This window comes from Podarcis vaucheri, assembly GCF_965113315.1.
Source record: "Podarcis vaucheri genome assembly, chromosome: 16".
NCBI lineage: Eukaryota > Metazoa > Chordata > Lepidosauria > Squamata > Lacertidae > Podarcis > Podarcis vaucheri.
The window spans coordinates 20,363,708-20,389,334 of NC_138754.1; the positions used below are offsets into that span (position 1 = coordinate 20,363,708).

Here is a 25,627-nt window from a genome sequence, read left to right on the forward strand (position 1 = left end):
GGGAGCCAAAACATTCCATCTCGCAAGGCGTTCAGCTTCCAAGGTATGAATGTATATATAATTTTGGATTCCTAGAGCATGTCAACCCCCAGCCAGCATGGCCAATGGCCCATCCATGTCTGATGGAAGCTGTAGCCCAATGACATCAGGAAGGCCAAAGGGTCCCCCAAACCTGTATTAGGGAGAGAAGAGACCAGATCTGTAGCTGCCATTTAGCGCAAGGTCGAGCTTAACCTGAATGATCTGGTGAATTGGGCTCTTTGGTTGCGGGATAGGGAATCGGTGGCCCTCCAGATTCTTGGACTCCCAACTCCCATCAGCCCCAGCAAGCATTGCCAATGGTCAGGGACGATGGGCGCTGTAGTCTCACCAGTTTCTGGATTTCAAACTCTGCAGCCGTCTCCCAGTAGCCCTTGTCATTGGCGCTCTCCACTTTGACCTGGAAGGCGGATGCGGTTGCTATCGTCGCCCCTTCAGCCGAAAGGGCCAAACTTTGTATCTTCTGATTGTGCTGGGAGCAATGGATCGGGTCACGGCCGACCAGCAGGCTCCACACCTTAATCGTCCCTGTGCAACAGAAAAACAAAAATAAAAATGGAGAATCAGTAGCTGTGGTGGAATATTTTTATTCATGCTGCCAACCACAAAACCATCTGGAGGGTTCATCAAACCAAGATCCGTTCCATGGAGTAATCGCTAACATTTGACGAGATCTCAGGGGGCACCTGAATCTCAGCAAGGGCAGCCAGCAGAATCTGGCTTGCCAAATGAAACTGATTGACGGTCAGTTTTCACAAGAAAGCAGAGATATAGAGACAGGTAAGCTCCTCACCAGCACCACCCACAAGAGAAGAAGTAGCTGAGAAGCTTTTGAGGACATCCACGCAGAATAAACTGGCATAGGACTGAAGCCACTTAAGAGCTGTATATACTCCTTAAGAGCTGTATACACTCCTTAATGTATTCCATGAGACATAAACACTTTCTTCACGTAAGAAAATCATAGCTGAGTGACATAGCCAGTTCCCTACATAGCAACTCGCCCTGGCATGCAGCCATCCAGAAACAGACGAAGGCCATGTTTGTACATCATGAGGAGTCAAACCATGGCTTACTGCAAATGCCAGCAAAACTGAAGCCTAAATAGGGCTGCTGAGAAAGGTGAAGGAAGTATTAGCCTGCTCAGCCACACAATCCTTTAAAAAACTAAGGGTGGACCCCTTCCTATCACTCAAAGCCCAAAGACAATGGAGCACGGTCAGTAGCCATGGACATGCCCTGAATGAAATGGGGGGGGGGCGCCAATAGAGAATTGTGGTGAAGTGGAGCTGCCTTCTCTTAGCAAATGGCTGTCAGGAACCCTGAGCAGCCAAAGTAAATGGGCAAAAAATAATAATGGTTATAATATACTGATGGAACAGTAGGAACACATGTGGACTAAAGGGTTAAACGATACATTGTGCTATGACTTAAAGGAGACTTTTTATAATATGATGTATCGTTGGTATCTAACTCCTGAGAAATTAGCTAAAATGCATAAGAGTGTTCCAAATGTTTGTGGGAAATGTCAGGAACAAAAAGGGACATTTTATCACACTTGGTGGTAGTGTAAAAAAAGCTAAGAAATAGTGGATACAAATGCATACATTGGTACAGAAGATTTTGAAGGTTAATTTCCAACTGAAACCAGACCTGCTTCTGCTGGGGCTTATGGATATACAATTAGAAAAATAATACGGAAAACTATTGCAATACATGATTATAGTGGCAAGACTGTTACATGCACAAGGATGGAAGGACTCATTATTACCTACTATGGAAGGTTATTGAAATTAATGGATTTGGCTGAGATGTGAAAGTTGATGTGCTTAATTAGAGAAAAATCACTGTTGACATTTATTAATGATTGGAAACCCCTTATGGACTTTCTGCACAATAAGGAAAATGAACTTGTGGTATCAGGGTATGAAGACTGGGGGGGGAAAGGATAAGGTTGGGTAATGGGAAGTAGAAGAGTTTAATGTAATTAAGAGGCAAACATGTTATATATATATTTAAAGCTAATAGATGGAGAATCTAAAGTTTTTCTTCTTTTCTTTTTCTAGTTCTCTATTTTCTTTTCAATTTTTATGTTAAACACAAGAGCTTGGTATTTGGTGTGTATCTTTGTAGAGTACAACAGACCTCTGGAACGAATTAAATTCTTAACCCGAGGTACCACTGTATTTTTTCTTTGTTCTATCAAGCTTTAAATAAAAAATAATAAAGAAAAAAGAAGAAGTCATGTTGAAGGCTCCACATGTGCAGCTTAATAATCCTGACCCTTTTTCCACAGGGAGCTCTCCAAGGTGGCTACCCAACTTCCACTTTGCATAGGAATAAATAAAGCTGCCTTAATCCATGTCAGACCAAGGGACCGTTTAGCTCAGTAATGTCTACATTGACTGCCAGCGGCTCTCTGGGATTTCAAACAAATAGTCTCTCCCAGCCCTACCTGGACAAACCAGGGATTGAACATGGGACCTTCTGCATGCAGATGATCCAAGTCTGAACTATGGACCTTCCCCATGGCTTGCATAGGAAGGTAAGAAGCTGTCATATAGTGGCTCAGACCTGTTGAGCCACCTATCAGTGATGTCTACACTGACTAAATAAAAAAATTCCTTCCAGTAGCACCTTAAAGACCAACTAAGTTAGTTCTTGGTATGAGCTTTCGTGTGCATGCACACTTCTTCAGATACACTGAAACAGAAGTTGCCAGATCCTTCTATATAGTGAGAAGGTGGGGAGGGGTATTACTCAGAAGGGTGGTGGGAATGGGAGATAGGCAGATAGCTGAGATGAGCCTGTTGACGACTCTTAACGACTGTAATAGGTCTTACAGGAAAAGGCAAGGGGTGAGAAGGTGAGAAATGGCTTAGTCATGTATAATGGGATAAGAATCCAATGTCTTTGTTCAAACCAGGTCTCTCCATGGTTTTAAGTTTGGTAATGAGTTGCAATTCAGCAGCTTCTCTTTCCAGTCTATTTCTGAAATTCCTTTGTAGTAAAACAGCTACTTTGAGATCTTGTATAGAATGTCCTGGGAGATTGAAGTGTTCTCCTACTGGTTTCTCTGTTTTGTGATTCTTGATGTCAGATTTATGTCCATTTATTCTTTGGCGTAAGGTTTGGCCTGTTTGTCCAATATAGAGAGCTGAAGGACACTGTTGGCATTTGATGGCAGGACATTCTATACAAGATCTCAAAGTAGCTGTTTTACTACAAAGGAATTTCAGAAATGCACACGAAAAGCTCATACCAAGAACTAACTTAGTTGGTCTTTAAGGTGCTACTGGAAGGAATTTTTTTATTTTGACTATAGCAGACCAACATGGCTACCTATCTGTAACTGGTCTACACTGACTGTTGGTGGTTTTCCAGGACTTCAGACAGGGTTCTCTCCTAGTCCTACCTGGAGAGTCTAGGGATTGAACCTGGACCCTTCTGCATGCAAAGCAGATGCTCCTCCAATGATCTATGGCTGTTCACTATGACAAGTTGGACCATTGCTCCATCTAGCTCAGTACTGTCAGAGGCTCTCCAGGGTTTTGGGTAGGGAGTATCTCTCAGCCCTACCTGGAGATGTCAAGGATTGAACCTGGGACCATCTGAATGGAAAGCTGATTACCACTGAGCTATGCCCTTTCCCCTCCGTTTGCAACTCTGGGCCAATCACAACAAGAAACTCTCGCTCTTCATGTTTCTCCAGCACAGCTTTTCAGAAGTTCAAGGGGAATCGGAGCTGGTAACATTTCCTTTCCCTATCTGAATTTAACAAATGGGGAGAATGCTGGCTTCCAGAAGGCTGCAGAAAGACTCAGAAGGCAGCTGCAGATGGATTGCAGACATCTCTCCCACATCCCAAAGGAAGCAAAGCAAGAGTGTGTTAATGAAACGGCATCCAAACAAAATTTTAAACATATTTATGTGCACTTCTGCAAAGATTATTTTGGTGCCTTAGAAGCACTCCCCCACTGAGAAATAATGCCCGTAATCTCGGGAGCTATCTAATGGCACTCTTTCTGAAAGATTTATACTCCTTGTCCTGGGAGCAAAAAGCCATCACAGAAGCCATTTTGGGGTTGTTGTTGTCTTTATGTTATTATTAGGGATGCATACTTGAATTAATCTATTTGCCTAAACAATTAGCCACCTTGTTCTGTGCGCAACAGAGCCAAAACTGCAATTAGGCTTCCATCAAAGAGCCAAAAAAAAGAGAAGGAGTCCCAACTAAAACTGCCCCAGTGGAGCCGTAAGGCACTCCGAGTCGGATTTTTCCAAATTTACTTTGAGACATAATGGCTATTATGTTGATTGTTTGAAAGGTAAATAACAGCTAAGCTGGTTTTTCAAAAGGGAAAAAAAGGAAGGAAGAAAAGCATGGAACACCAGCTGCCCCCCCCCACGCTCCATAAAAACAAGTTAACTCTTTTTTTAAAAAGCGTTAAATAAAAAATGAGCACTGCGAGCATCATGATCAAGACTACAGCCCTGCAGAGAGCAAGCCACCCAAGTCAAAACCACCATTGCAATGGTGGTGATGGTTATGGAGGTTATTTTAGACAACAGTCATTGGGTTGCTTCTGACATTTTTAGGCTGCTTTAAAAGAGGGTAGGGAAGCTCTGGTCCAGGGGTCGGATGAAGCCATCTCCATCTGGCTTGAGGAGCTTCCTCTAGGGCCCTGCTTACATTTCACCCTCCTTGAGAGCTGCTGCCTGCCTGGGAATGTGCGAGGGGACCCTTCTCTGAAGCCAGTCAGTGCAGGCAATATTGAGCTAGATGGAGCGATGGTCTGATCCTGCATAAGGCAGTTCCACATGCACATGGACAAAGCAAGACACCCTTTGCAAGAATCCGAGAGGAGCCCTGCCTTTGTTTGCATGAGCGCCACCACGAAAAGGGGGTCGTTTCTACCCACCTTCCTGTGGCAACACAAAAACTTTTCGTGGTGTGAATCAGACCTGTGCAGGGCAGGGGGTGAAAGCAAACAGTGTCTGTGTGTTCCCCCTCCCCTCCCCAAACCTCAAGGCTGTGGCTCTGTGCCAGACCCAGGCAAGCATGGAGCAGATGGAGCCCTGGCAAGCCCCCCCCCCCACCTTCCAGCCCCTGCATTAGAAGCATCTGCTTCATTACCCAGAAAACCTTCCCCTGCTTTATCTAATGCTCCAGGAAAAGCATTTTGATTTGATTCATTTTGGGTAAAGGCGACGTGGAAGGCAATTAGAGGAGTAAAACAAAAACAAAAACAACAAAAAACCCAAAGTGGAAGGCAGCCAGTGCTGACAATGGGAAACAAGGCGAAAGAAAATAAGGAGTCTGATCACTTGGAAATTGAACGCCACGACTGTGGATTCGGATGCCAAGCCACCTTGGGCTTCCGAGGGTAGGTGAGCACAAGGGATGAGCCGGCAAAGCTGGGAAGAGATTCCACCACTTCTTCGGTGTGTGGCTGGTGCCTGTTTGGGCTGGGAGGGAGGGAGGCAGGGAGCCCAAACAGGAAGTGAAGCTGGAGCTAGTGGTAAGTGGAGTCAAAGCCGGTGGCAGATGGAGTCAAAGCCAGTAGAAGATGGAGTCAAAGCCAGTAGCAGGTGGAGTCAAAGCCAGTAGCAGGTGGAGTCAAAGCCAGTAGAAGGCAGAGCCAACTCATTCTACTTTGTCCTCATCTTATTTCCTGCTGAGTTCTACAAGGTCAACAATGAGGTACAGTGGACGAATGCCTCGCAAGACGGAAAACTCGCAGAACGAAAGGGCTTTTGGTTTTTTGAGTTGCTTCGCAAGACAGAAACGTCTTGCAAGTTTGTTTCCTTTTTCTTAAAACCGTTAATACAGTTGCGACTTGACTTCGAGGAGCAACTCATAGCACGCGGTGTGGTAGCCTTTTTTGAGGTTTTTGAAGACTTTGGTGATTTTTGAAGCTTTTCCAAAACTTTTCCGACACCGTGCTTCGCAAGACGAAAAAAACCGCAAGACGAAAAAACTCGCGGAACGAATTAATTTTGTCTTGTGAGGCACCACTGTAAAGGAGAATGAGGGGGAAGCTGAAAGGCAACCCATTGGACTGATCTTAAGTAGGAAAGCAGGCAGGTATAGGCTGGCTGAGGGCAGGGCAGGGCCCCATTCACCCTAATGGCTGAGCCTCTACCTATGGCAGAGCCTAGGAAGCTTTGAGGATGATGACATGGATTTGAAAAGCGTAGCCCCCTTGCAGTTTCCCGGTCGGGTGAGAAAAAGGCTTACGAGTGCCAGAACTGAAGGAACATTTGAAGCTGCCTAAATCCCAGAGTCCAAAGTCTCTGAGGCAGCGACTCTGAGGAAGAATAAAATGCAACTGAAGGCAGGTTCTATCACCATCCAATAGGATTGCAACTGAACCAAGGTTGAAGCTGATATGTAAGCCCTAGGCACCATGTTATTCTATTTATAAGAATATTTATAAACTGGCAGCTCCTAAAAATATTGTGATGGTGTACGATAAAATCATTAGAACATCATTAACATTATAAAACACAGAACAAATAACCAAAGCTGAATTAAATTACCGTATTTTTTTCGTGTATAACACAAACCCTATTTTTTGGGACTCCAAATAAAGAAATCCCCCATATGCACAATCTATGTATCTATGACAACCCCCAATTTTAAAATTGAAAAAATTGGGGGTGGATATAGTCTTATACATGTAAAAATACGGTAATTCTCTAGAAAGTGGATGGCCAATTGTCATGTATCCATTCGCTTTGATTACTGCATTGCAGGGAGTTGGACTAGAGGGAACTCTGTAATTCTATGATGCCAGTTGTGCTTTCAATGGCAGTGATGGATCTGAGCTGAGTGTCTATTCCTCCAGAAGAAGTGTAACCCATCCAGAAAGGGCAGCTCCTCACCTCTTAAAGATCTTAGCAAGATCTTCTGAGAGTTGGACTTGACTGCCTCCTCATCCTGTTCCTCAGGATGAAAACAGCTGACCTGCCAATGCTTCTTCCTCTTGGCTCCCCTGCTGGCGCTGCCCCTCATTTCTGTATGACTTCGAAAGAAACGCAACTGCTGCTCCTACTACTGAGTTTTGCCTTCCAAAAAGAGAGGGAAACCTTCACCAGAGCAATTCTGATTCCTTGAAACGCTTAGCTCCATCACCGCGTTGACCATTTTTCTCCAGGATTAGCTTGTAGAGCAAGGATAAGCAAACGAGAAGGTCCCAATTGAGCTAACAGCTTATTGCAGGGGTAGCCAAGTTGGTGCCCTCAATATGTTGATGGACTACAACTCCCATCAGCCCCAAGCCTGCACTGTCAACAGTCGAGGGGGTAGTGGGGGTCCATTTCGGCAACTGAAGGGTGCATTGTGTTTGGCTACCCGTATTGTAGAGGGTGAGAGCAGAAGGACGCCATCGGCGAGGTGACCCACAGAACTTGCTGCATCGACTGGCAGGCTGTGAGAATGACAAGGCCTCCTCTGAAGGGGCAGGAGCCACCTTGACGGCTCCTCACAAAGATCGGCTGCCAAGGGCATCGCAGCTTGAGCTCTGCTGAGCAGGGAGAAAACGGTGTCGTGTTGAACGTGTTTGCAGAGTGGCTTCAACAGAGGAGGCCGACGGCGCTGCCTCCTATTGCTACCAGATGGCTTCTCGGTGCTGGTCGCATGCACACACACGTACGCAAAAGAAAAGGAAGCAGGGGTTGAGGAAAAGCACGAAATAAAGGCCTTGAGGTAGCTCGGAAAACAGAGCAAATTATTTTGGTCTCTTCTCCCCTGCCGCTCCAGATGCGAAAGAAAAGTCTCAGCAAACTTACCCTTTTAAAAAGGAAGAATGGGGTGGGAAGGAAAACAGGGGAAGGGCTGCAGCTTCAAGTGGGTAGAGCATTTGCTTTGCTGGCAGAAGGTCCCAGTTCAATCCCCATCGTCTTCAGGTAAAGATGGGAGAGACCCTGGTCTGAAATAATGGAAAGCTGCTGCCAGTCAAGGTAGGCAGTATGGAGCTAGATGGACCTATAAACTGACTTGGGATAAAGCAGCTCCCTCTATTCCTATATGCCATTGGGAAAGGACTTCCAGGTGTTTTTGGACTATACCTCCCATCATCTCTGACCATTGGCTGTGCTGGCAAGGGACCACAGGTTTTGTAGTCCAAGGCGTTAGGAGGAGAGAGGCTGCGGAAAGCTGACTTAGGCCCTCTTCATACATTATGAGCTTAGGTTTCTTAAACAATTAGAGTTTTTTTATTGGTCAAATGTTATCTATTTAATGGCCACTGTTCAGTAACACAGTGCCTGGCAGGCTTAAACAGTAGTATGAAATAACTACAGAACTTACAATGGTGGGGGGGGAGAGATCCAACACTTTATTTTGACTTACCTACTGTATATAAAAATATATTACCGTATTTTTCAAAGTATAAGAAAATTTTGGGGTCGTCTTATACATGGGCTGCTTGCCCATTCAGGAACACGGTGAAAGTGCCATCAGCCAGAGCAGAGGATCATCGGAAAACAGCTCAACAACTGCCCAGGGAACTTACAAAAGATGCTCAACAATCTTTTTGCAAAGTTCAACAACTTTCTTAATTTTTAAACTTCTTAATTTGGGGCTTCCAGAAATAGGGTGTTGTTTTATACATGTGGTCGTGTTATACACAGAAAAATATGGTATATCCTGCCATTTGAATGGCACTGCACCATGGATGGCAGGTTGTAACTGTTTGAAATTAGTGTAAAAATGAAAATAAAGATAAAATCTTTTAAACAAATAAAACACATTATAATCCATTTGAAAAGCAACCACCTCAGAGGAAGCAAGTAAAAATGGCCTTAGCAGGCAAAAGCTTGGTGGAACAAAAATGTTTCTACCCATCAGCAAAAGGCAGCCAGAGAGGGGTCCATCTGTGCTTTATGGTGAAAGCTATTCCACTGTATTGGTGCAGCCACTGAAAAGGCCCCACCGCTAATCATCCTCAACAGTCCTTGGAGAAGGGCCTCTCCTTCTGATCTTTGGAAGGAGGGAGGATGTGCTCCCTTGGGTGTCCTGGGCACAAGCCATTGAGGGTTTTGCAAGGTTATCACCATCTTCACTTTGAATTGTGTCTGGGAGCAAACTAGTAGGCATGTGTTACTATTAGCATATAAAGCATACCCTCCAACATTTCTCAGATGAATATGCCCATTCTGTTCTGTTCTGTTCTGTTCTATATACCCCACCCATCTGACTGGGTTGCCCCAGCCACTCTAGGTGGATTCCAACATGTATAAAAACATAATAAAGCATTAAGCATTTTTTAAAGAAAACATCCCTATATAGGGCTGCCTTCAGATGTCTTCTAAAGGTTGTATAGTTACTTATCTCCTTGGCTTGGAGGCTGCATAGCTCTATACCCTCCAACATTTCTCCAATGAAAACAGGGACATCCTAAGGAAAAGTGGGACATTCCAGGATCAAATCAGAAACCAGGATGGCTTCTGTACATCCGGGACTGTCCCTGGAAAATAGGGGCACTTGGTCCCTTAACAACTTGGGACCAGTTTACGTTACCCCCAACTCTTGGTTTCTATCTCTCTCGCTGTAAAGCGCAAATCAGAACGACCTGACCAGGAGGTGCTAGGAGGACAAAAATGATAAACAGTCGTAATATCCTTTGCATGTTAAACATGATCAACGCAACAAGTTTGGACAGGCCTTTTTGAGTGCAGCTGCACAGGTGGCCATGCTACTTCCGGCAACAACCACGCTTGCTCATTTGGAAAACATGCCTAACAGAGGGCCTCTAGATCCCACAGAAAGAGACTCCCCCCCTCACTCTTGTCTCCCTCTGCAAGTGTGCATCCAACACACATTTTTGGCCACGGACACGTGCATTTCTTTTGCAGGCCAGCCACCTTCTCTTGCTGTCCAAGAAGGAAAGGCAGATCAAAGCCGATCCACAGACTTTATTTTGCTACATATTCTCTGTGTGCTCAGCACACCAGAGATGGGGCAGGGGACGGGGAGAGGAAGGGAAACGAGACAGAAGGCCCGGGATTTGCATTCATCAAACAATATCTGGTTCGCTCTTTTGTCTCGTGAGCTGATCTCCCTGCGTCTCAAGAAAGGGGGGGGGAGAGAGAGAGAGCCAAAACAAGTTGTTTGCTCAAGACGAGTTTGGCTGGGCTGCAGCCTGGCACGGTTACCCCGAGTGGCAGCTCCAGGAGGAATTAAAAGCAGCCGTTTTAATGGGCAGCGCGATCCAAGGCCTCCTAATGCACCGAGGGTTACCAGCCAACTTTTCCCCACATAAAAGCAAGTGTGAGCACACACATACACACACGTTGTGTGCAGAAAGGATTAGAGTCGCTGTCGCAGAGACACACGCGAGCACACAAAAGCTGGGCGCAGCTGCTGGGAGGGGGGGGGACGCTTTTAGAAAACAATATTAGGAAAGAGTCGCCGTTAACTTACCGTCCTCGTAAGCTGCCGCTGCCAGGGAGCTGTTTATCCTCACAAAGGAGGCGTGCGGCCGGGGGCCGGGTTCGGCCAAGCCGCGCTCAGGGTCCAGGGCAGGAGCGGTGTAGTCCCAGGCGCGAGTGTCCCACAGCTTCACATCCCCTGACGTGTAGCTGGAAGGGAAAGTGGGAAACGGGTTCAAAAAAAAAAAAAAAGGAAGCGTCAGAGTCAGTGGGAGCCAACGGAGAAGGAACTCGGTGGTCGTGGGCAAAAGCAAGGTGTTTCTCTTCCCATCCACCATTTCCTCCTCTCGGCCTCCCACTTTGACAGGAACGAGACCCTTTTGCAAATGAGGCTGGACTGCTCTTGGTTTTCCTTTTCTTTTTTTAAACTCATGCTACTAGCTGCGTTCACAAGTGAACAAAAGGGCAACGCCAGGTGTAGGAGAACTTTGCCTTCCAGGTGTTGCTGAAGAGAAACTCCAGTCGGCCCCTGCAAGTGTGGCCCATAGCTGGGGGAGATGGGAGTTCAGCAGGATCTCTCCAGACTTGTGATACACACACACACAAAAAGGGTACAAAAATGGTAGCCGTGCTGTCCTATTAGAAAACCTCCGAATGCCATATTGTTTATTTATTTAGGAAATTTATATATTGCCTGCTCGGGGGATGGGGTGGGGATTATCCAAGCGGTGCAGAAATCCCATTACAGTATACGCAACACATGAGAAAAGGTAACCCAAAGAGAAATATACATAAAAACATCAATTAAAAAAGAAAAGAAAAAACCAATTAAAGTGTTGAAGCAAATGCACCTAGACAGGTTTCCTGAAACGAAAACATTTTCAGCAGGCCTCTCAACAGAGTAGAGTTGTGACAACTATTACTAGAGGAATGTGCCTTTCTTAGGCCAACCAAGAGAGTCACAAAACAGGGTGCAAGCTTTTGAATTACGCAGGACTCTTTTGTTAGACTAGATGAGGAAAAAAAGCCTGTTGCTCAAGCCTTCCTTGCCTGCGTGTTTTAACAATCTTAAGGCAGAACGTGATAAGACAGTAGCAGACTTTCAGGACCTCTGCAGGTGTCTAGTTGCCCCCAGGACTCCTGGGGAGGCTGGTCCCCCGCCTCTGCAAATACAGCAACCAGCTGTCGCTCAGTTCTATCCTTAGGCAAAACGCAGAGATCCCTATTTGGCTTTCCTTTCTTAACATAGGGGAATGTTGCTATTGTACTCAGGTCCTCCTTGCGGGCTTTCCATAAGTATCTGGCTGGCCTTGTGAGAACAGGATGCTGGACTCGGTGGACTAGAAAATCCTCAGAACTCTTGATACAACATTGTACCTAACAGATGTTGCATCTACCTCAAGCATCACTAGGGTGATTAAGATAAAGCTCAGCCATTTTGCTGATGCAAGTTCTGCCATGCTGGGAGGTAGCAATGCCACGGAACGGCGGCGGGGGGATGGGACGCAACAATAAGCTTGCACTTGGGTCCTGCTTGTGGGTTTCCCATTGGGGCATCTGCTTGGCCACTGTGAGAACAAGAGGCTGGACTAGATGGGCCACTGGCCTGACGCAGAAGGGGTCTCTTTTTCCATCCTTATGTACAGGAAGCAAAACAGACCCCTAGCTCTCTATGACTTGGAAGCAGCTCCCTCTGCTTGGATGCGATGAAAGAAAATCAGGGGGGAACTCAAAAAGAGAGTGTCACAGAAGAGCTTCCATTGCACGCAGTTGGAACGGATGACCAACGTAAGCAAGCATGGTGGTGACTCTTAAATAGGGGTTGGGGGATAGTTTTGGTCCGGTGGGCCAGATCTTTATCTCCCCATCCTATGGTCCAACTCTGACAGGTGGGTGAGGCCTATGGCATCAGGTATAATGGAGTTGTTGTTGTTTGTGGGGAGAGGAGGAATGCTCTGTCGGGCCAAATGGGGAACTCTAGCAGGCTGAATACTACTTGCGAGCCAGATGTTCCCCAAGTCTCACAGGTTTTCCCTCCAGGACTGCGGACAAACAGTCTCTTCCAGGCCTACCCGAAGGAGCATAAAACCTGACAAGAAGTGCTGAGGCCATTCTGTTGTGTCTATGCTGCTTCCTTCCTCAGGACCAGTTAGGACAAGGACAAGAGTAGAGCTTCCCAGCCCTTTCTGAGATGCCAAATCCAGCCTCTCACTGATTCCAAGGTTCACTTGGGAGTTCTCCGCATCTCAGTTTTGTTTTCCAACAAAGGATGCCGCAGCATCAAGCTATTCAAGACACAAGGGTTGTGCGGTCAGGCCTCCTGAAGTTTAAGCTTTTACTTAAAGGAAGCTGTTTCTTGGAGGAGGGATCTCAGATTTTGACAGGACAGATAGCGTTGGGGAAGTGGGGAGGAGAAACTCATCAAAATCCCCACCAACCACGTGGCAGCTTTTGAACTGAAGAAGAAATGCCAGGAAGTGCCATCATCGGTCTCTCGTGAAGGGGTATGCTTGGCCCATATTTAGCGACATGCTATAACTCAGGGGTCGCCAACTGTTTTGAGGCCAGTGGGCACATTTGGAATTTGGATAAAGGGCTGTAGGAGCCAGTCACAAAATGGCTGCCATGCGTGGGGGGGGCGCCGTCACACATCACAAAATGGCTGCCGTGACATATTGGCTTGTGAGGCAGAGCCAGTGAAAGCAGGAACTGAGCAGCAACAGCAGAGAGCCGCTCATGCATTGTGGATGTTTGAGGGGATGTTTACGGAGACCTTTTGCAGGAGCCACAGGGGGTGCTGGTGAGCACGCTAGCGCCCGCAGGCACCGCGTTGAAGACCCCTGGCTTGGCTTCTTATGCATCCAGTTTCTCGAGCCTGCTGGCAGAGACCGAGGCGCGAATGAGAACCAAACAAAGGAGGTGCTTCAGCCAGGCTGACTCTGCAAGAGGCAGAACGGAGCTGGGTGTTATCCCAACGAAGTGGCAACTTCCCGGAGAAATAAATAAATAAATAAATAAATAAAAATAAAAATTGGAAAGCTGCGGAAAGCTCGAGTCGCCAAGCCAAAATCAATCTCTCTCCAGAGCCCCAGATGTCCTTATCATTGCCTAATGGCAATTATACTCAGCCAATTAAGACTCGGCTATCACTGTTGCATTGTTAGTAAGCCTTTGGCCCCTAGTGTTGATGGCTGTCTAATTAGTGTTTGTGCAAAGTACAACTGCAAGATACACCACGCAAAGCTGACAAACACACCCCAAAATAAGCTGTCAATAAGAGGATCGTCCGTAGCACCACTGCTGGCAAACAGATATCTTTTGAAGAAGAAGAAATATCTTACTGATGAAAGAGCGGGAGACATTCTAAACTAGTCAAAACTGAGAAGTCTAGCTGGTTCCTGGTTGATTGGAAAGAAAGAGACAGGAGGCTGGTCACTGCACACCTAGAAAACCTAATATCCAACAGCTCATAAACTCAACATTTCTGCCGTTGGGCTTCATAGGTGAGCACATTCTGGAGGGAGGCTGAAAAAATGAATAAGGCCTTCCCACCCTCCACGGGTACGAGGCCCTTGGAAAGTTAACAAAGAGGGAATGTGGCTCTCAAGTTGAAAACTGTCCCCAACCCTTGATTTAAGGCATCTCAGCACTCTTTGTTGCTCTTCCAAGAGGGATTCTTCCATCTGCTTAAATTTTAGAACTGATTTATTATAATTATGATGTGTTTTTTGTTATCTCTGCATAGTCACACGCATGCATGGGTTCTGCAGCTGTGCAGACACTGCTCAGGAACCTTCCGTGCTGGGCAGGGAGTTCAATCCTGACAGATAAAAGAAAGTACTTCTTCCTGCAGCGCAGAGTTAAACTATGGAACTCACCCCCACAGGAGGCAGGGACAGCCACCAACTTAGACGGCTTTAAAAGAGGATTGGACAAATTCACAGAGGAGAGGGCTATGGTTGGCTACTAGCCACAGCGGCTATTCTCTGCCTCTGCAGTCAGGGATAGTAGTGCTTCTGAATACAGTGGCACCTTGGTTCTCAAACTTAATCCGTTCCGGAAGTCCGTTCTAAAACCAAGGCACACTTTCCCATAGAAAGTAATGCAAAATGGATTAATCTGTTCCAGACTTTTAAAAACAACCCCTAAAACAGCAATTTAACATGAATTTTACTATCCAACGAGACCAGTGATCCATAAAATGAAAGCAATAAACAATGTACTGCAGTCACACAATCAATCAATCAATCAATCAATCAGTAGCTGAACTCGGTTCCACATAGCCACCAAAACAAAACAAAAAGAGCCGCAAAAACAAAAACACAAAATAAATGGCAAAAACAGACAGACCTCAGCATAACACTGAAAACGGAGGCGTAACACTCAAAACGGAGCACGTTCGGCTTTCAAAAAAAGTTTGTACACCGGAACACTTACTTCCTGGTTTGCTGTGTTTGGGTTCCAGGTTGTTTGAGTACCAAGACATTTGAGAACCAAGGAACCACTGTACCATTTTCTGGAAACCGTGGGAGGGGAGAAGGCTCTTGTGATCATGCCCTGCTTGCAGGTTTCCCACAAGCATCACGTTGGCCACTGTAAGAACAGGATGCTGGACTAGATGGGCCATTGGCCTGATCCAGCGAGCTCTTCTAATGTTCTGATCCTGCTTTCTGCAGGGTGCAGATGAGTAGGAACTCAGTCCTGCAAGGTTCAGGCACACCAGGCCATTCCCAGAGGAAACTAAGCAGGATTGAACTTCACGTGCATCAGGTCAGTCTTAGGAGGTCCATCCTGCTTTCCGCTGGGTTGAGCTGAAGTGTGGGCTTCCTGAGGATGCATCTCTACCTGCCATACACCTGATATCAGGTGTGGGGCAGAGGCACCTGGTTTGGGGAAGGGGGTGATTCTGCATGCCAAATGGAGAGGTCTGGCGGACTGAGTCTTGCCCATGAGCCAGAGGTCTCTAACCCACCCTCCTCTACACTTAGGCATTTTGATTTAATGAGAGCCAATGGGGTGCAGTGGTTAAGATGCCAATCTAGGACCTGAGAGACCAGAGTTCAAATCTCCCACTAAGCCATGGTTACTGGGTGACCTTGGGACCAGTCATTCCTCTCAGCCTAACCCATCTCACAGGAAGGAGGGGGAAACTGGGAGCAGGAGAACAATGTACGCTACCTTGAAAGGTGGGATGCAAATAAATAATGTGATCTGCGAACCTGGTAGATCCCTCAGTTTCAAATTTCAAATATATTGTACTTTTACTGAATTAACAAGAAGATACTTATATTTACTGCATTGATATCCCTCGTTTTTCTCCAAGGAACTCAAGGCAGTGTATGTGGGTCACTCCGTCCTCATTTAATACCCTGTGAGGTAGGTTAGGTTGGGGGGGGGGCAGCGACCGGCTCAAGGTCACCCAGTGAGCTTCATGGCTGAGTGGGGGATTCAAACCCTGGTCTCCCAGGTCCTAGTATGACACTCTAACCACTGTGCCACACTGCATAGGTGGCAATGGTAGCATGGAACACACCGTTTGCCAGGTGGAAGTGGACGTGGAAGAAAACAGCCCCCTTAAGATGGCTTCATCTCGTCTATGGAGGGGGGGCGAACCCTTCAATTTCACCTCTCTTCCCATTCAGTCATCCGAGGAGATTGATTGATAGGCACTTGAGCTGTGGGGCCCGAGAGCGCCTGCTCTCTCGTCACTCGCCTTTCTAAAGAGCCCCGTGCTTATGGCCTGACATCAGAGAACTCAATCTGGCAAGCGCGTGTTTATCAATAGCACTTTGCGCTGCGGCGGTTACGATGCTTGTTTTCTGGGTCAGACCTTGGATTCCTTTTCATTTGGAGGCTGCGATGTTTGCGGTTACCTCACCCCTAATCAATGCTGGATACAACCAGCCTTTTCTATGGCTGCGTGTCTCAGATGCGCAGCTTAAAGCGACAGGAGCCTGTGACACGTGGGCCTCCGGTTTCAAAACAATGCAAAGACCTCTTTCTTTCTTTCTCTTTCTCTCCCTCTCCCTCTCCCCTCCCTCTCCTTCTTTCCAGGCTTACAAAAAAAGCCGCTAAGATGGCACTGCAAAATGCAGACTTCTCAAGGACACTTGGTGCTGTAGACAATTAGCATACAGCAGATTTTTTGTTTAAACAAAAAGAATAGCAAGTATCTGCAGATGGGGAGTTCAAGTTGTTCCTCTATGAATCGCATTCTGGAGTCGAAATTCTCTTCTGCCTTAAGGAACAATTCCAGATTAGAGAAATGAGTAGCTGGCTTGGAGACTATCGATCTGTTTTCAACTCCACTAATCTCTAGCCGGTGGGGTGGGGGGGAAATGCATCCCCTTCCCCAGTCATCTTCATCCTTCTCTCTAATTCTTCGGTTGGTTTTTATTGACGTTAAGTCAACCAATATATAAGAACTGTTAGATGCTATGGGCTGCGGCTAGTTAAGATGTACTCATAGCGGACCCAGTGAAATTAATCACTGTGACTAACTTAAGCCCATTGATTTCAAATGTTTGTACCATGAATATGTGGCCAGTGTTGTGTAGCGGTTAGAGTGCTGTAGTGGGACCTGGAAGAGACCAGGGTTCAAATCCCCATTTGGCCATTAAGCCCACTGGGCGACTTTGGGCCAGTGGCTGCCTCTTTCAGCCTGTATGGCCAGCAGCCAGGGCTGATGGGATTTGTAGTCCAACAATACCCAGAGGGCCACAGTTCCCGCACCCTCCCTAGGGGTTAGAACGACCAGTACTTTGCTTTAAAAATTCACATGCTCATTAGGAATAGCAAGAACACACAACGGAACAGGAAAGTTTCCTTTAAAAAAAGAGAGAGAGCTTGCTTCTGATAAGACCAGTTTTTCTATGCATCTCTTATTGGGTAAATTGAGGCTCAGGATGATTGCTGTACATGGTTTCAGTGGGCGTCAAGGCAGCTAACATGCGTAAGACACCTTGGGGGCCTCGACTCCCACAGCGGCGCTCTAAAATTAGCCCTGTTGATTAGGTTATCATTTCTTCTGTTTCAGACAACCTGGGGTGGAGGGGACTGGAGGGGGGACGGACGGACGGACAAAAGTCAGTCTCCTTCTAAAACCCAGCTTCTTTCTCTAAAGGAAGGCCCTCGCAAAAAAGCACACCTTTGTGTCACTGCAACAGAAGAGCTGGCAGGAAGGCAAGCAGTTAGGGATACACGGCCAAGCTATGCCATTCTGGGCACTGAACTCTTTGGTTAGGTGGCATGTGTGACTGACAATGACAATGTAGGGATGCCACCCTCTATGGCTGGGCCGTGCCTCCCTGCTGGGCTTTTCTTTCTCTTGGGGACACAGAGGTGCAAAGGGACTGCGTGGAGAGAGATAGAAAGTGTTGAATGCAGCTGGGTAAAGAGTCTGGCTGGAGAGAAGGCAGCTTTCCTACATTACTACTTCTGGAGCATGGCTGGGGACCAGGAGAAGGGCAAAGCACAGGGGCTGTTCCCTTCGCACCCTATTTGTATCCTTCCTGGAGAAATGCAACTGGCCACAGCCAGAAACATGAAGGCCTTCAAGCAGTGCATTTTTAAACTATGGAACTCTCTCCCACAGGAAGCAGTGATGGCCACCAACTGGGAAGGCTTTAAAAGAGGACTGGTCAAATTCTTGGAGGAGAAGGTTACCAATGGCTATAAGCCATGATAGCTATTGCTCTGCCTCCACAATGGGGGGCAGGAATGCTTCCGAATACCAGTTGCTGGAAAACCACTGGGATGGAGAGTGCTCTTGTGCCCTGCTTGCAGGCTTCCCACTGAGGCATCTGGTCGGGCACTGTGAGAAAAGGATGCTGGAATAGATGGACCACTGGCCTGATCCGGCAGGCTCTTAGGAAGCTAGATTTGTGCGCTTCAATGCTGACTCAGGGAGAGCCACAAAAGCCTTGCTTCTGCATTGCATATACACCCACATTTTTCTCCAAGCAAGTCAGAATTGCACACATGAACAACAACAACAACTTCTTCTTCTTCTTTATTTATACCCTATCCATCTAAGTCACTCTGGGCATCTTACAGCGTATCTAAAAACATAATAAAAATATCAAGCATTAAAAACCTCCCGATACAGGGCTGCCTTCAGGTGGCTTCTGAAAGCTGTTCTTCCCCATCCCAATTAATTCCCACTACAGCCCTGTGAGATGGGCACCCAGTGGGCTTCATGGCCGATTGGGAATAGAAACTCTGGTCTTTCCCAGGTGTTAGTCAGACACTCCAACCCCTATACTACACTGGCTCTTCTAAGATCAAGGTAAGAAGGGTTCTAGTTTCAGTCGAGATATCAAGACCTGCCAGAACTGTGGCATGCAAGACCTGTGTGATACAGCGCTCTCACCAATGATGATTCACAGAAACTGCTGTTCAGAGGCATGATGCTTCCAGCAGTGGCCAGCACCAATAACGTTTACTCTGCTTTTCAGAAAAGAACTGGTCTTATGATGACCATATCTAATTTTGATTTTATGTCCCATACCCCCCCCAAAAAAAGGGGGGAGCAAAACCACAGTGGATGCTGCTTAGGGTGATGTCAGATTAGACCCCCTCCAAAAAAGCTTGCAAAAGTGGCTGAACTGCCGTGTGGCTTGGCTGCTTCCAGAAATGGTCTTTTCAGATATCAGCAGCTCTCCAGCTAGCCCGAATCTGCGCAAACATCCGCCTCCCTGGGGTCCTCAAAATGTCACGAGCCCCTCTGCCAAAGATACCTGAGCGAGGCCTCGCACCAGCTGCAATCTGAAGCCACGTTTGAAAAAGGGAGGTGGGGTGGGTTGCAAAAATTAAGACCTTTGAAGGGGCACAGTCAATACCGACATAGCTATTAGTGGGAGGCAATCAATTCTCAACATTTCATCCTGAAAAAGAAAGAAAAAGAAAAGCGGAGGGAAGAACTACTCCCTGAATTTAGTTCAAGCTGCCTTCATCTCCGCCACTCAAAGAATCTGGCATTAATGGAGCAGGAGATATATATTTATTTTATACAGACAATTGACTCTAATCCTACTCTACAAAAATGTATCATTAAAACGAAGCGTTGCTGTAAAATACCATACATTGATTTATGGCAGGGCTGAGCCAATTTCACAGTTTGTATGACATCACCACTTCTACTGAGCGCCCGCTTGGTGGCTTCTGAAAGACTGGGAGGGTGGAAAGCGGGGGGGGGGGGCGTGCTGGGAGGAGGTGAGGAGAGAGAGGGGGGTGGGAGAGGGAGAGAGGGACTCTACCTGATCTATATACTCCAGTCTAGGTCAAGGTAAGATTACTGATTAACCTGGGACAATCATTCTCAAAGCCACTGCCCCCCCACCTTTTTAAACCGTAGGATCAGAATTAATAAGGCTCAGGGCATTAAAAGACCTGCGTTAATAAACCTTTTCAACTCTGCATTGCAGATAAAGCAATTGTGGTGATAAATAGAAACGATGTGCCGTTGTGGGAGTGGACAAATCTCTCTCGGGTGGTTCAGAAAATGCAGCCCAGGGGAGACATTCGGCACTCCAGTACAAACCCCGTTCCAAGGCATGAAGAAAGGGTATCAAGCAGAGTTTAGCTTTTAACTACTGTCATTGCCTCCCCCCCCCCCCAGCATTTCAGCTAAAAGCCACAATAATAAGTTTTACCTCTGTTAAATAACAGATTCAGTTTTATGGTTTGGGGATACATCAGTCAGGCTCTTAATCCAAAGACGAGCCGAGGCTCTTGGCGGGGGGAGAGGGTTAAAAAAAAGAAAATCTCAAATTCCACTGAGCTAAATGAGTTCACCTCCCCAACACCCCCTTGAGCAGCCAGTTCTGGAAAAAAGAAGTGTTTTGAGAGGTTTCAAATTTCTAAGCCCCCTTTTAGGCAAATAAGTGACTAAGCCCCAAGTAAGTAACATCAGCAACAGACACTGTTTTACAGAGACCGTCTTCAATTAAAAACACACACACACACACAATCCGTGGATCAATCAATGCTTTCAGCTCTAGCATACTTAGTTACTTAGACAGTAACTTTCTCAAGCAAAGATTCAGGCTCCTGTTTCCCTTTTGGTCACCTCTGCTGTCCTGTCAACTTCTCTCCCATAAGGACCAGTGTTCAGCTCCCTTAAGAGCTCCAGCTGCAGCCCAGCTCATGACTTCTTCATGAAGAGCAGTGCTAAAACTCTGGAACTCGCTCCCACAGGAGAGGCAGCAATTGCCACCAACTTGGATGGCTTTAAAAGAGGACTGGACTAACTAATGGAAGATAAGGGTATTGATGGCTGGAAGCCACAAGAGCTATACTTTGCCTCCAGTGTTATTAATGCCTCTGAATTCAAGCTGGTGGAAACCATAGGGGCATGGGGTAATAGTGCTTCTGTGTTCAGGTCCTGGGTAGCCACTCTGAAAAGAGGATAGTGGATTTCATGTCTTAACCTAACAGGACAAAACTGGCTTGCTCTCTTCTTCGAGAGCCAGTGTGGTGTAGTGGTTAAGAGCGGTAGTCTCGTAATCTGGGGAACCGAGTTCGCGTCTCCGCTCCTCCACATGCAGCTGCTGGGTGACCTTGGGCTAGTCACACTTCTTTGAAGTCTCTCAGCCCCACTCAGCTCACAGAGTGTTTGTTGTGGGGGAGGAAGGGAAAGGAGAATGTTAGCCGCTTTGAGACTCCTGAAGGGGAGTGAAAGGTGGGATATCAAATCCAAACTCCTCCTCCTCTTCCTCTTCTTCTTCTTCTTCTTCTTCTTCTTCTTCGCCAAGATGTGTGTTTGGTGACTCATCATGCAAATACCTAACACACCCAAGTTTGATTTTCCCCTCTTCCCTTCTTTCCCCTTATGTCATTTTTAGGGTTTCTTCAAAATCATAAACCTGAGACTGGAGACTGCCTATTATTATTTTTAACTGATAGTATTTATGCCACTCTGGGAGCTGAAGTATGGTGCACAAATGCTCTAAATAAAACAAACAAACAGGCAGGCAGGCAGACAAGTCTCCCTCCAGGGTTTCTGCTGGAATCCCCAAGTTTAACAGAGAAACCTCTTAAGTGATTCATCTCCTTGAAATACCAGTATGCTTAATCAAATGCTGTGGATATTAGGACCTGCATGGATATTCAGCCATTTGTTTCTCAGTGGAGATCCCATGAGCTGCTTAGATATGCCACTGTCAATGTATGGAACGTTTTCCTGAAGCCAAGACCAAGATTTTGAAATCAGCTGGCTTTTGGTGTTCAAGTTTTATGGCCCCTCTCTCTCTCTCTCTCTCTCTCTCACACACACACACACACATCTGGATTTTCAGAATTTATTTTGAATGTATTACATCAGGGGTCAGCAAACTTTTTCAACAGGGGGCCGGTCCACTGTCCCTCAGACCATGTAGTGGGCCGGACTATATTTTGGGGGGAAATATGAACAAATTCCTATACCCCACAAATAACCCAGAGATGCATTTTAAATAAAAGCACACATTCTACTCATGTAAAAACACACTGATTCCCAGACCATCTGTGGGCTGGATTGAGAAGGCTATTAAGACGGATCTGGCCCCTGGGCCTTAGTTTGCCTACCCATGTATTACATCTTGGAATTTTCAGAGGCGTAGTCATGTTAGCCCATTACAGAAAACAAGGAAAATCTTACAAGAAAAAAAACAGATAATTTTTTTGGCTGCCACTTCTAAGATATGTAGTAAATCAACAGCAAAAGAGATGTGATACCTTTGTGTTGCTAGCAAATTATCTGAATTATGGATACTATTCTGGTTAAGTTTGTAAGATCTGTGTAACTGGCCAGAAAGACTGGATGCAAACACACACAGAGCAAAAAATGATTGATTGTGATAGCAGGTTGAGCCCGGAAGATGGCTACTTTGTAGAGCTGTGTTTGAGAGTTTATAAAACTTTATAGTCTTAAAGCAAGGATGGGAAACCTGTAGTCCCCCAGATATTTGGTCTACAACTCCCATCAGCCCCAAGTGTTAGGGATGATGAGAAGTATAATTAGTCTGGCAACACCAGGAGGTCACTGTGGACTGTATCCAACATTCTCTGTTGAACCTGCTGTACTCCTTTAGCCTGACATGCAACTGTGCCTGAAAAAATTCCCCTCCCCTGAGAAGCTCAATTAGGCTGTCAATTCAATTCTTCTAGGCAACACTCAACATTCTCGGACCCTTAGCACAAGAACCTTTGCTCCAGCGGATGGCAGAATTTAAAGGCTGGCCAACAAAGGAATCTAGAACAACAGTTGTTTTGGCATAAGCTTGTTGAGCAACAGCTGATTCTTGCAGCCCAACAATCTCTGAATACGAATGCGCATTTCCCTTTGTGCAACAACCTTCCACCAGCGCAATAAATATACAGCTAAGCGACTTTAACTCACAGCTACATTGGATACAGCCCATTGCACTGGCCACGCAACATCCAGCGAGGCTGCCGGTGGGAGAAGTGTTCAGTCCGCAAAACAGGAAGCCAAAACAGGAAGTGTTCAGTCCGCAAATCAGGAAGCCAACTACCATGTACTTACCCGGCAATGACCACCCCGTCGCAAGAATGCACATCGCACAGAACTTTCCCAAGTTCGTACTGCAGCTGGCTCACGGCGCCAATGCGGTTCTGCAGAGGAAGACAAGGGAGCGGCATTGGCCCTGATCAGCCACATAGCAATCCCAACCATTCTGCTTCCCCATCACCAGAAGGGTCATAGCTCTGTGCATGCAGGAGGCCCCCACGTTTAATCTCGACCATCTCCGGGTAAGGCTAGGAAAGGCTCCTGTCTGAAACCACAGAGAGCTGCTGCCAGTCAGAGCCAGCAACACTAAGGTAGATGGTTCGAGGGTCTGACTTGATAGAAAGCAGCTTCCTGTGCTCCTGTATGCAGGGGAAGGCTCAATAGCAGGGCACATGCTTTGTGCCCAAAAGATGCCAAGCTTGCCCCCCAGTGCCTCCAGATAGGGCTATGAAAGTTCTCTGTCTGAAATCATTGAGAGTTGATACCCATCATATGCCTCTGCCTAGGTCACCCACCCTCCTGAGCCGTACCTCTCACCAGCCTGGCAATAATGCATTCTTGAATTCTAATTATGCCTTTTGCTTGCCTGGATGGAAAGGGATGTATGATCCTGTGTGTGTGTGTGTGTGTGTGTGTGTGTGTGTGTGTAGGTGTAGCACGTGAAAGTAAAGTGGTACCCACTTAGAGTGAAACAAGGATCAGACAGACACAGCTTTTGGAGAAAAAGAAGGTGAGGTTTTATTGCTGAGCAATAATGGACCCAGTTGGAATCTTTTCCAAAAGACTGGGACCCCGAAGCATACAAATCCTGAGGTCTTTATACCTGAGCAAATCACAGATCATGAGACAGTCATGAGACAGTCACGGACGCCAGCGAAGAATAACCAATTAGCGTGCATCTGCCAGGCTCCTAGCCTTGCGCAGAGTTCACTCCCTAACTTCTGCTTTCCATTGTCTGCACAAATGATGCGCAGACTGACCCTTTCCCTAGTTCGGACAGAACAAGGAAATGAGACTCAGGGAATCTCCTGGCCTTACCTCCCCCAAGTTTTGTGGTTTGGCCCTTCCTGTTCTGTGGACTATTTTAGCCTGCATTTGAGGGGGATTTTGTACCAGTGTCTCTGATTCATGTCTTCCCCTTTCCTTCGGGGTACAGGATGTTACTAGGTGAAAGGTCGGTTCTGGACTTGCGGTTCCAAGCAGTTTGCAGTTAGCTTAGGCAAAGCTTTCCTTTGATTCAAAATGGATTATAAAATTCACTGTAAGCCCTGTTATATGTGAGCATATATTGATTACTGATAACTGATTATATGAATAGCATAAGGGTAGCATAAGAGTGGCCCCCCTTTTCTTGCTTTATAGGAACTAGCTTATTATACAAGGTTAAAATTTCCATTCATCACTCTGCTGACTTTTGCCCCTGGCCCAGCCTGTCACAAGCATGCAACCCTCAGGCTAAAACAGGTCCCCCACCCCTGCCTAATAGTCATAATGGATTCCAAAAGAAGAATCCCCCGCAGAGTTTACCTTCCAGTTGGTTCTTAAAACCTGCTCCTTCTCCCGACATTCCCGGAGGGTCCTTTTCCAGAAAGGAGAATCAGATATTTGACTGTTGGGCAGGTAACCTTCTTTTTGGCACAACCGGAACCAAAGGAGCTGGTCTTCTGCAAGGACCTTCCAGGGCTTGCTAACCTAAAAGCAGCAAGACAGGTATCAGCGCCAGACAGTACGTTTGTTGGAGGCTGGCAGCATCTTCATGCATGGAGTTAAAAGTGAAGTTTGGCTGTGCTGTGTTATAATGGTCTCTCTTCCCCACCTGAGACGGGAGAGTTGCTGTCATGCTCAGATCCTGCCTACAGGTTTCCTATAGGCATCTGGTTCGCCACTGTAAGAACAGGATGCTGGACTAGGATGGCCATTGGCCTGATCCAGCAGGCTCTTCTTATGTTCTTAGAAAGCAGACTCAAGGATTGTTAGGATTGTTCCACAGTCAATTGGAAGAATGGAAGAGACAGGTAAATACAAACTTGTTTACTGGCAGTTTCAAATTAATAAGCCGCTTCCTTACAGGTTCTGGGCTGACTTGTTGCTCCCTCCCAAACCAAAAGTTTTTTACTGAAACTACAAATGAGAATATGCTGCAGGCGAGGGATAGTCAGGCGCACTTAACTCCTGCATACTCAGTAAAACAAGGGGATACAGCTGCAAACACATCCAGCAAGTCTCACTCCTTGTGTGAGCTTGTCTAATAAAGCAACGCACCATCTTTTGGTACCAAGGTGCAAGGTCATTTACTGGAAATCCTTCCAAAGCACATCAAATCAAATCTTTATTGATCATGACCAGAATTAAAGAAGCAAAATAAGAAGTGTATGGAACATGTTGTCCAGATGGGTCTAGTAGCGTTGAAAACAATAAATAAAAGTAGCACAGAGTAACAAGGGCACCAACATCTTAAAAGTTGTAGTCATGTCACAAACTCCAAAGAGGAAAATTACAAAGTGTCTGGGGTCAGTTCTTGGTGGGTTTTGCTTGGCAACACTGAGAGTGATAGATGCACCTGATCATTCTGGCAGATTTAATAAAAGTGGTTCAATAAAGATTTTGTGTAGATCTTGACCCTTCCAACGCCTATTCATTGCAGCTCTTGATGCTACTGGAAAACGAACTTGCTCTCCTTTCCCTCCAATTCCGATTCCTTTT

At 46.4% G+C, this 25,627-nt stretch overlaps 1 protein-coding gene across 3 annotated transcripts in view; it reads right to left on the bottom strand.

The window, feature by feature from the left end:
- FBXW8 (F-box and WD repeat domain containing 8) overlaps positions 1–25,627 on the bottom strand; it is a 64,239-nt gene that overhangs the window by 22,866 nt on the left and 15,746 nt on the right. For all 3 annotated transcript variants that reach the window (XM_082202898.1, XM_082202896.1, XM_082202897.1), the window contains 4 exons: positions 24,452–24,616; positions 22,940–23,028; positions 10,469–10,626; positions 371–567 (listed from right to left, as the gene is read on the bottom strand). In XM_082202898.1, the coding sequence (XP_082059024.1) occupies positions 371–567; positions 10,469–10,626; positions 22,940–23,028; positions 24,452–24,616 (609 nt within the window). The remainder of the gene's footprint in view (positions 1–370; positions 568–10,468; positions 10,627–22,939; positions 23,029–24,451; positions 24,617–25,627) is intronic.